General features: G+C 40.6%; 1 protein-coding gene across 1 annotated transcript in view; it reads left to right on the top strand.

Annotated features, from left to right (window-relative positions):
* COL4A4 (collagen, type IV, alpha 4) overlaps positions 1–12,315 on the top strand; it is a 150,975-nt gene that overhangs the window by 104,644 nt on the left and 34,016 nt on the right. The window contains exons 35-37 of the mRNA XM_010837105.1: positions 1,923–1,997; positions 7,079–7,186; positions 7,762–7,869. Of these exons, the coding sequence (XP_010835407.1) occupies positions 1,923–1,997; positions 7,079–7,186; positions 7,762–7,869 (291 nt within the window). The remainder of the gene's footprint in view (positions 1–1,922; positions 1,998–7,078; positions 7,187–7,761; positions 7,870–12,315) is intronic.

Genomic DNA, 12,315 nt, shown 5'->3' on the forward strand with positions numbered 1-12,315 from the left:
GTTTGATTTTGACATTGTATAGCTTCAGTGCTCAGAACACACTCCTTGTCTCTTCTTCTACTCATCTATGCATTTATTATAGATGTTTTGCCTCTCTCAAAGAACAAACCTATTTCTTCTCATTTCCCTCCTCCTTGCATTTGGCCATCTTTTCCAGAAAATGAAGTACAATGAAGGTACTGAAGTAAGAGCTGTCTCATGGAGCCCACCAATAAGAGCTATAGTTCTGCTGGACCACAGTCTGATGGAACCTACCCCTTGGGAAATCCATAGTTTTTCTCTTGAGACTTGTCTCCATTGTCTGATTTTCACTTATCTGCCTACAACTGGCTTTATCACTCTGTATTCAGTGTCCTTTCTGGATCTCTCTGGATTTGTTTGGAATGCACTTGAACATGATCTGTATCAGGACATTGTGATAACCAACCTCCATCATGAAAATGCTTTTGATTTCTGCCTCAATAGACAAGGACCTCAAATTTTTACTTTTTATTATAATTTCTCAAAGACTGGCTGACCTGGGATGGACCAGATTTGTACCCTTCAAATGACTAACCCCAATTATAAGTAGGGTCAGGTAGAAGAGAACCTTCTCTAAGGTGTGGGTGGGACCCCTTTAAAGGGGTGTTGGTGGGCGGGTGCTACAACATATGCCTAATTAGCTCTCTTCTTCTCTTACAACCTCATCAATTATTTTGCCCTTCCCTACTACACCATTTTGAATCCTCTGTTTATAATTGGCTCTCAGTTCAGTTCAGTCACTCAGTCATGTCCGACTCTTTGTGACCCCATGAACCACAGCATGCCAGGCCTCCCTGTCCATCACCAACTCCTGGAATTTACTCAAAGTCATGTCCATTGAGTCGGTGATACCATCTAATCATCTCATCTTCTGTCATCCTCTTCTCCTCCTGCCCTCAATCTTTCCCAGCATCAGGGTGTTTTCAAATGAATCAGCTCTTTGCATCAGGTGGCCAAAGTATTGGAGTTTCAGCTTCAGCATCAGTCCTTCCAATGAACACCCAGGACTGATCTCCTTTAGGATGGACTGGTTGGATCTCCTTGCAGTCCAAGGGACTCTCAAGAGTCTTCTCCAACACCACAGTTCAAAAGCATCAATTCTTCCATGCTCAACTTTCTTTATAGTTCAACTCTCATATCCATACATGACTACTGGAAAAACCATAGCCTTGACTAGATGGACCTTTGTTGACAAAGGAATGTCTCTGCTTTTGAATATGCTATCTAGGTTGGTCATAACTTTCCTTCCAAGAAGTAAGTGTCTTTTAATTGACTCTCAGCTATAATGTATTAATGAATCTTTGTGTCTGAAAGGACACAGCAGCAGTGTGGAACAGCTCTGTGGGACTATGGGAATCACTGCCTACAATGGCCTTTGAATGTGCCTTGTGAAGTCATCAGTAAGATGACTTTTTGTGATTTTTTTTACAAGGACACTGAATTGAGCTTCCTTGCAGAGAGCTTGAAATGTGATTGCAGTAGCCGAAACAGTAACAATTTCGGCTTTCTTTTCCTGAAAAACAGTATGAAGATATAGTTACTCAATGCCAAGTAATTTCTTAAATAGACATCTAAATTTGAAACTCCTTTAGAAAAATAAAATTTTAAGCTTATTAAGAATAAGCTTAAGAATAAACAATCTTGTTTCTTATGACTGTCATGAACTATAAACGTGTGTGTGTTTAAATCACACTTTGCATCTGTGTTCTTACGTGTATTCTTAAATCTCACTTTGGATTCCCTATGTTCTTATGTAGGGGGGAAAAAGCATTTTTCAAAAAAATTCTTTCCTGGAACATTAAAGATAGACTATAAAGACACAAATAAGTGAACGTTATTATGTCACTTGAAAGAAAAAATATAAACTCCCTTAAATGATGTGTGTATTTTATCACTTACAGGAGACAAAGGGGAATCTGCAAGTCAGTTTGGCCTGCCTGGTCCAAAGGGTGAGCCGGGTGGCCCTGGATATCCAGGTACAGACCCATCGTTTTTATTCAAACAAAAAAGAGTAAGTGTGTTTTGAAAAATAGAACAATTACTTCATCCTCCTAGCCGGGAATGATTATATCAGTATTTTCTTCCCCCTTTACTCATTAACATACGTATCAGAAGGACTATGTATAGGGACTTCCCTGGTGGTCCAGTGGTTAGGAATCTGCCTTTTAAGGGTTCAATCCCGGGTCTGGGAACTAAGATCACAGATGCCATGGGGTGAGTATATCCACGTGCCACAACTAGAGACGCCTGTACACTACAACAAAGGCCTGACATAGCCAAATAAATAAATAAAACTTAAAAAAAAATAAAGAAACAGAAAACTTGTGTATAACCAGTGGTCTAGGAGAATACCAGAGACTCTCCATCTTCTTGCCATCATGGGTCCCATGACCTGGGATGTTAACAACACACTTCCCAGGGTCAAAAATGAAAATTTGGACCCTTTTGCAATCTCTGTAATTAAAAATGATAATTAAGCAAGAACCACTCAGCTGACTACAGTGGCAGGTTTTCATTCCAACCCTTTCTTTTCTACTCAGAAAAGCATAGGTGAATGCCCTGAGGGCTGCTGTTGCTGAGATATAATATTATAGAATACTGCATTTCCTGTGGATCTAGTTTACTAAAAACCAAACCAAAAAAGGAGAAGGCAATGGCACCCCACTCCAGTACTCTTGCCTGGAAAATCCAATGGATGGAGGAGCCTGGTAGGCTGCAGTCCATGGGGTCGCTAGGAGTCAGACACGACTGAGCGACTTCCCTTTCACTTTTCACTTTCACGCATTGGAGAAGGAAATGGCAACCCACTCCAGTATTCTTGCCTGGAGAATCCCAGGGACGGGGGAGCCTGGTGGGCTGCCGTCTATGGGGTCGCACAGAATTGGACACGACTGAAGTGACTTAGCAAACCAAAAAAAAAAAAAAAAGGTAAAGCTCCATCATCCACAAGTCTTTGGAAACAGTACTCTGTTTATCAGCAACAGTTGATGGGTAATCCCCTCAGAACAGATGACGGTGTTCCAGTGAGTGCTTGCTCTCCATAGAGGCTATGGTTGCCTACAGTAGATGACCCACAGCTGACAAAATACACATAGCCTTTTACTAATTCCGCCTGTTGGAATATACCTGAAGTCAATAATCAGACAGATGTACAAAGGTGTGTGCACAGGGATATCCACTACCAGGAAAGAATATTTGTTTCTCCACAGGTAATTGGTTCAATCAGTGACGCCCAGAGCTGTTAAGCTGACAGTGGACAGGTTAGAGACCAGGTTTACATTTAGATGAGCACCTTGTAAATGAAGGGCTTCCCAGGTGGCTCGGTGGTAAAGAATTCGCCTGCCAATGCGGGAGACACAGGAAACACCGGTTCAATCCCTGGGTTGGAAAGATCCCCTGGAAGAGGAAATAGCAGCCCACTCCAGTATTCTTGCCTGGAGAATCCTGTGGACAGAGGAGCCTGGTGGCCTACAGTCCGTGTGGTCACAAAGAGTCGGATGTGACTGAGCATGCACTTGTAAATTAAATATCTCGTATTAATGGTTTCATGCTTTATCTTCAAATTCTCTTTGGTGATGGTCGTGTTTCATTCCATATGACAGACTATCTGAGCAGACCTATTATGGGAATTTTTATTTCATTTGTTTACGTATTTATTTATTTTAAAGAATAAATAAAAAATTGTTTTTTTAACTTTAGACATTTTATAGAATTTCAGTCGTCTTTACACGCTATGTGTGTGTGTTAGTTGCTCAATCGTGTCTGACCCTTTCTGACCCCATGTACTAATATAGCCCACCAGGCTCCTTTGTCCATGGAGTTTTTCCAGGCAAGAATACTGGACTGGGTAGTCATTCCCTTCTCCAGGGTGTCTTTCTGACCCAAGGATCACACCCACATCTCCTGCATTGCAGATAGATTCTTTACCATCTGAGCCACAAGGGAAGCCATTTACACTCTGTGCTGCTGCTGCTGCTGCTAAGTTGCTTCAGTTGTGTCCAACTCTGTGCGACCCCATAGACGGCAGCCCACCAGGCTGCCCTGTCTCTGGGATTCCCCAGGCAAGAAAACTGAAGTGGGTTGCCATTTCCTTCTCAAATGCATGCATGCATGCTAAGTCGCTTCAGTTGTGTCCAACTCTGTGCGACCCTGTGGACAGCAGCCCACCAGGCTCCTCAGTCCGTCTCTGCAATTCAATAAATTATAGGCACAGGGAAGCCATATTTACAATAACAATGAATTAAATTTTGTTTTTATTCCATAAATTGCTAAAATGGAAATCTAACAAAAGAACAAGCCATTACCCTGGCAAAAACTTCCTTTTCCATTCCCTTCCCTTTGGGTCTTTTCCCTCTGGCATGTCAAATAGATTTAGATAATATAATTTTAACTGAGATGTATAGCTTATGTGTGTACATTTGGAGGGGAAAATAGCTTTGAGGTTAGCATTGTAGGGGTTCATAAGAAGTACCAGAATGAGGTCTCAGAAAGGAAAGTCACTGGTTCAACAAAGTCAACCTCCATTACCACTGAACATGTGGTCTTGAGCCAGTTGCTTATCATCTCTGAGCTGTTTGCTCATCTGTAAACTGGCCTTCAGCAGATTACAGGTTGTTCTGAAGATCAAATGAGATTCCTTGAAAGCGATTTGTAAACTGAAAAGTGCTACACAAATGTAATGTGTGATTCATCATTGTCATCGTCAGCAAAACATGAAGAAATATTTCCACACTTACTGCTATTTTTATGTAAAACCTTTAAGAGAGTAAGATTTCATGAGCTGAAAATAGTCCAAAATGGAGACCTTTTATATTACCTAATATTTTAAGTTAAAAATCATAAAGCTGAGTTATTTTATGCATAGGCTCACTTTTTCAAGAAAATTTGCCTTGGTGTTATTTCCCTGGTCTCCTGTGGTTATCACCATTTAAATCATTCCCTTTCCCAAATGCCATAGCTTTTGCTTAAATTTTTAAAGTTACATCATACTTTATGTACCAGCACAGAGTTTACCTAAACATGCAATTTTCATTGACTGGGAAAAAAGCTGGATTGAATTTGAACAAGCCTAACAGGAAGGCATGGACCTGCAGCCTGTCTCAGGGGACTTGATATGATTGTACTGGGTTCTGTTCTACTTCCCCTTCCTTTGTTTCAGAGAGCAAATACAGTAGAGATTAACTCAGAAGTTCTGTTCTTAATACAACTGTGATTGGAGAGGCAAGCCTTTAATAGTTCAGTTTTTTCATTTGCAAAAGGGCTTCCCTGGTGGCTCAGTGGTAAAGAATCTGCTCACCAGTGCAGGAGACTGGGTTCGATTCCTGGGCAGGGAATATTCCCCTGGAGAAGGAAATGGTAACCCACTCCAGTATTCTTGCCTGGGAAATCCCATGGACAGAGGAACCGTGGCAGGCTACAGTTCATGGGGTCGCAAAAGAGTCGGACGTGACTTAGTGACTAAACAACTTTCATTTGCAAATAGGAAAATGCTGCCCTCAGATGGTAAAGAATCTCCCCACAATGCAGAAGATCTGGGTTTGATACCTGGGTCAGAAAGATCCCCTGGAGAAGGAAATAGCAACCCACTCCAATATTCTTGCCTGGAGAATTCCATGAGAGAAGCCTGGCAGGCTACAGTCGCAGAGAGTTGGACACGACTGAGCGACTAATACAATGAACACCTTTACTGCAGGGATATTTTCAGGATAAATAAAGCAATACACAGTGAAGCTCATAGATCTAAAATTTGATCAGGAACAAGTATAGACTAACACAGGCTTGTTTCTTGTGTTTTAGAATAGTGACTATGACCTCCGTGGGTTTGTAAATACAATACCATGTAATTTATTTGCAGATTCAACTGATGAATTTTGGCACAGACTATTGGTTTATCCTATAAATATAAATTGTATTACAGGCATAGATAATGAATAAATACATGGCAAAGTCAACTTCTCTAGTAATCAAATATGACTTAGAGTCTGACGTATCATTTCATTCTTACTAGATTAGCAAGAAAACAAATCCAAAAACTGAAAAGTCTTCAGTGAGCACATGCTATGCTCTCGGAGTTGTGGGGCTGTGGGTGGGTTACGTGTGGTGATGTGAGTTGATGGAGACTTTATCCAAAACCACTAGGCAACCTCTTTCAAGAACCAAATGCTGAGGGGTCTGTTCTTGAACACTAAAAGCAGCTGAGCCTTTCTCTTTAGCATGTCACGTCCTGAGAAGAGGACCATGGTCGATTTTTTTTTTTTTAACCTAGTAGATGTATCCACCAGATGTAATATGTGGTTCTGGAAGGGGACCCAGTGAGGACAAAGCAGCTGTGAAGGACATTAAGAGGACAATTGAGGCAACTCAAGCATGGAATGAGTATTGAACATGATTAATTTTCTTGGCTGTGATGATGTTATTTTGGCCACATAGGAAAATGTTCTTATGTTTTCAGACATACCTCCTGAGATATTTAGGGATGAAATTCCATGATGTCTGTGATTTACTTTAAAATACTTCAGCCCTTAAAAATGCATTAAAAACAACCAAAATATCAGACTCTCTTACCTAAAAATTCTACTCCGAGGAATTTTTCTTAAGGAAACAATTTAATAGGAGAAAAAAACTGATTGAAAATATATAAAGATCATTATGCATAACAGTAAGAGTTAGAAATAACTCAGATGGCCAATAGTAGAGAAAATTAATTAATTTAATTAGGGTTAACTCAATAAGCTATCAGCCCGTTGTTTCAAAACAATAATTAGGAAAATGATATGAAGCTTGGAAGATTACTTATGATACAATGCTAATTAAATATCAGAATATAAAATTGGAGGCCTTATTTGCACAGTGTTATACATATGAAATACTGTGTTAAGTTGGTGGGATTATAGGTGTTTTGTTTTCCATTTTTCCTATATGTTATCTTTTCAATAGAAAAATTGTATGTATGTAAAAGTAAGAGTAGAAAAAAAAGAGCTGAAACTGGAGGTTTCATAGATTCACTGCTTTGGAGAGCAACTGCCACTACTCAGATGTTCGATCCTTCTTTCTTTAGGACGTTTGGGAGCATCTGGAGAGCAGGGCTTGCCCGGTGCTCAAGGTCCTGGAGGACCACCCGGAAGGCCAGGACCTCCTGGCTTGTCTGGACCAACAGGATGTCCAGGTAACTTGAAAGGCGCCTGGAGACTTTCCGGGCACTCATCTAGCTCTTGTCTTTTAGAGTGGTCCAGAGCTGGCTCTGCCATTTCCCAGACCTGTGACTCTGGACAAGTCACTTAAACATACCTATCCCTGACCCCTAAGTTGGAGATAGACTGATCTCCCTGGGTTGGTCTGGGAACAGATGAAGACAGACCTGTCTCCATCCAAGGAGGATGCCAGGTGCAAAGTGATGGGCTGACAGATAAAAGCTCCTCTCCAGCCTTCCCTGAGGCCTCTTCCATTCACGAAGCTGGTTTCCTCTTCTTTAGCCTTCAGACAAACCTCACCCATTCAACACCACATTTCAATGGCTCCTCCTCCTGCCAATTCAGAACCAAGTGAAAATTTCAAATCAAAATTGGCAACTTTAATCTGAAATGTATTTTCTCCTCTTGAGATTAAAACTACGAGGTTAAGGAAGAAAAAGTAATAAAACAATATCCCAGGGACCCATATATTAAAAATATAGATTGTCTCCCAAGTTAATGAAACTTGTATATCACCTGGATGCCTGCAAAACCTCTCTGTTGTCCTCAGGTAGTCCAGGGGGGCCTGGGCTGCAGGGACCCCCAGGAGAAGTGGGGGATCCTGGACCAAGAGGCGTCCTGGGGGACCCAGGAGCACCAGGTCTTCCAGGAATAAAAGGTAAGTCAGAAGGAACCCTGACCCCTCAGAAAGTTCTAGCCAATGATGCTCCCACAAGTTCAGAGTGCCTCTCTTGCACCCCAGGGACATGCTCTGGGGTCCCCCTTTTTTCCGGGATGCCTGTGGACACCTCCTTTTCTTTCTTACTCAGGCAGCACTGGCCTGGTCTCCTGACCGGCTCTACCAAAATGATGCTCATTTTTTAGGACATTTCTCCCATTGTTTTCCATAATTTTTGAGCCTTTGCATTTATGCTCACCCCAGAGAGTCAAGCTCTTGTGTCCTAGGTTTCTCTGTTAGACACTAGGCACATAATGTTGACGAAGACGGACATAGTTCCTGCCTTCATGGAGTTCACAGTTTAGAAGGGGATACAGGTATTAAATGTGTATTTGCCAACTGTGAAAAGTAGAAGGAAGAGAAAAGAATAAGATGCTATGGTGAAGGAGGAACCCGTGTTCATTATCTTTGATGAAGAAATGTTTTTGTCCTGGTTAAGTTTTTATCCCTTTAAAAGTGTAGTAGATTGGTTATAATATAGGTCTTGTGGAATAGAGTAGAATAGAATATATATAAAAAAGTCTCATACCCCTCCATTCATCCATGGCACTAATTCCTTTTCAGTCCTTTTCTTTCACTGTAGAAAAAATATTTTTTTCCGTGGTACTTTTTGTATACCTCTAGCAAAATACTTACATTGTACCACATTTGTTTTTGTTTAGAGGTCTTTCTCACCAAGCAGAATGTAATGTTTAGTTTTTTTTTATTTTAAAAAGTTTTTAAACTTTTTGCCCACACCACGAGGCATGTGGGGTCCTAGTTCCCCAACCAGGGATCAACCTCTTGCCCCTTGCACTGGACGCGTGGAGTCCTAACCAGTGTACTGCCAGGGAAATCCCAGAATATAAGCTTTTTTAAAAACCAAGAATCATTTTTAAGAATTGAACTATAGTTCATTTACAGTGTTGTCTTAGTTTTAGGTGATTCAATCATATATACATGTATATCTATTTTTTCATATTCTTTTCCCATATAGGTTATTACAAAATATTGATATTAGCTTCCTGTGCTATACATAGGTCCTTGTTGATTATATTATATATAGTATTGTGTATATGTTAATCCCAAACTCCTAATTTATCCCTCCCCCCATTTCTCCTTTGGAAACCATTAATTTGTTTTCTATAACCATAAGTTTGTTTTCTATATTCTATTTCTGTTTTTAAAAAATATAATTTATTTATTTTTAATTGGAGGACAATTGCTTTCCAATATTGTGTTGGTTTCTTCCATACATCAACATGAATCAGCCATAGGTGTACATATGTCCCCTCCTCTATTTCTGTTTTGTATATAAGTTCATTTGTATCATTTTTTTTTTGATTACTACGTATAAGCATTATCATATAATATTTGTCTTTCACTGTCTGGCTTACTTCACTTAATATGATATTCTCTAGGTTGATCTCTGTTGCTGCCAATGGCATTATTTCATTCTTTTTTAATGGCTGAGTAATATTTCACTGTATATATATGTATACACATCTTCTTTATCCATTTATCTGTTGGTGGACATTTGGCTGCTTCCATGTCTTGGCTATTGTAAATAGTGCTTCAGTGAACTGGGATGCATGTATCTTTTCAAATTATGGTTTTCTCCAGGTATATGCTCAGGAGTGGGATTGCAGAATCATATAGTAGCTTTTTAATTTTAAGAATTATTTTTTATATCCTTGGTACAAGCAGATTCCTAGTAAGTCTGTTGGTTGGTTTATTGTGTTTATTTATAAAAATAAATAAAATGTAAATATATATATAAATTAAAATTACAATTTATAAATTTATTTTTGTGAATAAATACAATTAATTATTTAATTAATGGAGAAGTGGAAGAATGAACAACTGAATGAGTAGCTATGAAGTTGAGAGTCTGTCTTCACCTCCGTCAACAGTTGAAGGGTCAAGCCTTACTTGGTAGATCTCTGTAACCAAGACCCCTCTATCTCTTTCCTCCCTTTTCTTTCCACTTCTGTTTGTTGGCTTATATGTGTGCATGTGTGCTTAGGCACTTCAGTTATGTCTCTTTGCGACCCCATAGACTGTAGCCCACCAGGCTCCTCTGTCCATGGGACTCTCCAGGCAAGAACACTGGAGTGGGTTTCCCTACCCTCCTCCAGGGGATCTTCCCGACCCAGGGATGGAACTTGGGTCTCCTGCTTTGGTAGGCAGGTTCTTTACCAGTAGCACCTGAGAAATCCTTAGTTGTCTCATAAGTACAGTAAATTTTGGTAAAATAAAGAGTACTTCCTCCTAGAAGAACTGGAAATCCCTTCTTTTGGGCTCACTGAGTTTATTGTTTTGAAAATCTAAGTAACATTTTTCTACACTCTCACCTCTTCATTTGTCAGATAGATAGAGGGAAGTTGTTTATTTTGAAGATCTGGTATACACTTATGTATTTCTATGCAGCCAAATAACTAGACCAGGGCAAGCTCACATCACCAGTACAGAGATAAGATATCTTTGCACTGTTCTTCTTCCTCTTCAATGGCCTTTTTAGTAATGTGAAATGCAGTGACTGGTGGTAAATTTAGGATTCCAAGCAAAATAATTTTGTTATTTTAAGAGTTTCTCTGATTACTGTGACTGTTTCCTGTCACTGACAAACCCTACAACTCTGTTGGGGTATTCTCTGATGCCTTTTTGAGTGTTTAAAAGACTAAGTTAGTAAAGAACCAGAAGAAAATGTTTCCATTGTTTTACTTCTATGGAATCTCCACTTCTTCCTACCCTCCTACTATAGTAAAATGGCAAGGATTTTCAAGTGTCCTGAAAATCGAAAATGTCAGTTGCTAAGTAGTGTCTGACTCTTTGCAACTCCGTAGACTGTAGCTCACCAGGCTCCTCTGTCCACGGATTTCTCCAGGCCAGAATACTGGAGTGGGTTGCCATTCCCTTCTCCAGGAGATCTTCCCGACCCAGGGATCAAACCCAGGTAGACTGCATTGCAGGCAGATTCTTTACCATCTGAGCCACCAGGGAAGCCCTGGTGCCATTTTATACACTCAGCTTGACTAAAATGACAAGGCTCATGTTGTGATTGTTGATTCTTCCTTTCCTTGAATTCATTTGCACTTACCACATAGCTTCAGTATGATTCAGTTCAGTTCAGTTCAGTCGCTCAGTCGTGTCCGACTCTTTGTGACCCCATAAATCGCAGCACGCCAGGCCTCCCTGTCCATCACCAACTCCTGGAATTCACTCAGACTCACGTCCATCGAGTCAGTGATGCCATCCAGCCATCTCATCCTCTGTCGTCCCCTTCTCCTGCCCCCGATCCCTCCCAGCGTCGGAGTCTTTTCCAATGAGTCAACTCTTCGCATGAGGTGGCCAAAGTACTGGAGTATCAGCTTTAGTATCATTCCTTCCAAAGAAATCCCAGGGCTGATCTCCTTCAGAATGGACTGGTTGGATCTCCTTGCAGTCCAAGGGCTCTCAGGAGTCTTCTCCAACACCACAGTTCAAAAGCATCAATTCTTCGGTGCTCAGCTTTCTTCACAGTCCAACTCTCACATCCATACATGACCACTGGAAAAACCATAGCCTTGACTAGATGGACCTTTGTTGGCAAAGTAATGTCTCTGCTTTTCAATATGCTATCTAGGTTGGTCATAACTTTCCTTCCAAGGAGTAAGCGTCTTTTAATTTCATGGCTACAGTTACCATCTGCAGTGATTTTGGAGCCCCCAAAAATAAAGGCTGACACTATTTCCACTGTTTCCCCATCTGTTTCCCATGAAGTGATGGGACCAGATGCCATGATCTTCGTTTTCTGAATGTTGAGCTTTAAGCCAACTTTTTCACTCTCTACTTTCACTTTCAAGAGGCTTTTTAGTTCCTCTTCACTTTCTGCCATAAAGGTGGTATCATCTGCATATCTGAGGTTATTGATATTTCTCCTGGCAATCTTGATTCCAGCTTGTGCTTCTTCCAGCCCAGCGTTTCTCATGATGTACTCTGCATAGAAGTTGAATAAGCAGGGTGACAATATACAGCCTTGACGAACTCCTTTTCCTATTTGGAACCAGTCTGTTGTTCCATGTCCAGTTCTAACTGTTGCTTCCTGACCTGCATATAGGTTTCTCAAGAGGCAAATCAGGTGGTCTGGTATTCCCATCTCTTTCAGAATTTTCCACAGTTTATTGTGATCTGTGTGATCCACACAGTCAAAGGCTTTGGCATAGTCAATAAAGCAGAAATAGATGTTTTTCTGGAACTCTCTTGCTTTCTCGATGATCCAGTGGATGTTGGCAACTTGATCTCTGGTTCCTCTGCCTTTTCTAAAACCAGCTTGAACATCTGGAAGTTCACGGTTCACATATTGCTGAAGCCTGGCTTGGGGAATTTTGAGCATTACTTTACCAGTGTGTGAGATGAGTGCAATTG

This window comes from Bison bison, unplaced genomic scaffold, assembly GCF_000754665.1.
Source record: "Bison bison bison isolate TAMUID 2011002044 unplaced genomic scaffold, Bison_UMD1.0 scf7180017864068, whole genome shotgun sequence".
NCBI lineage: Eukaryota > Metazoa > Chordata > Mammalia > Artiodactyla > Bovidae > Bison > Bison bison.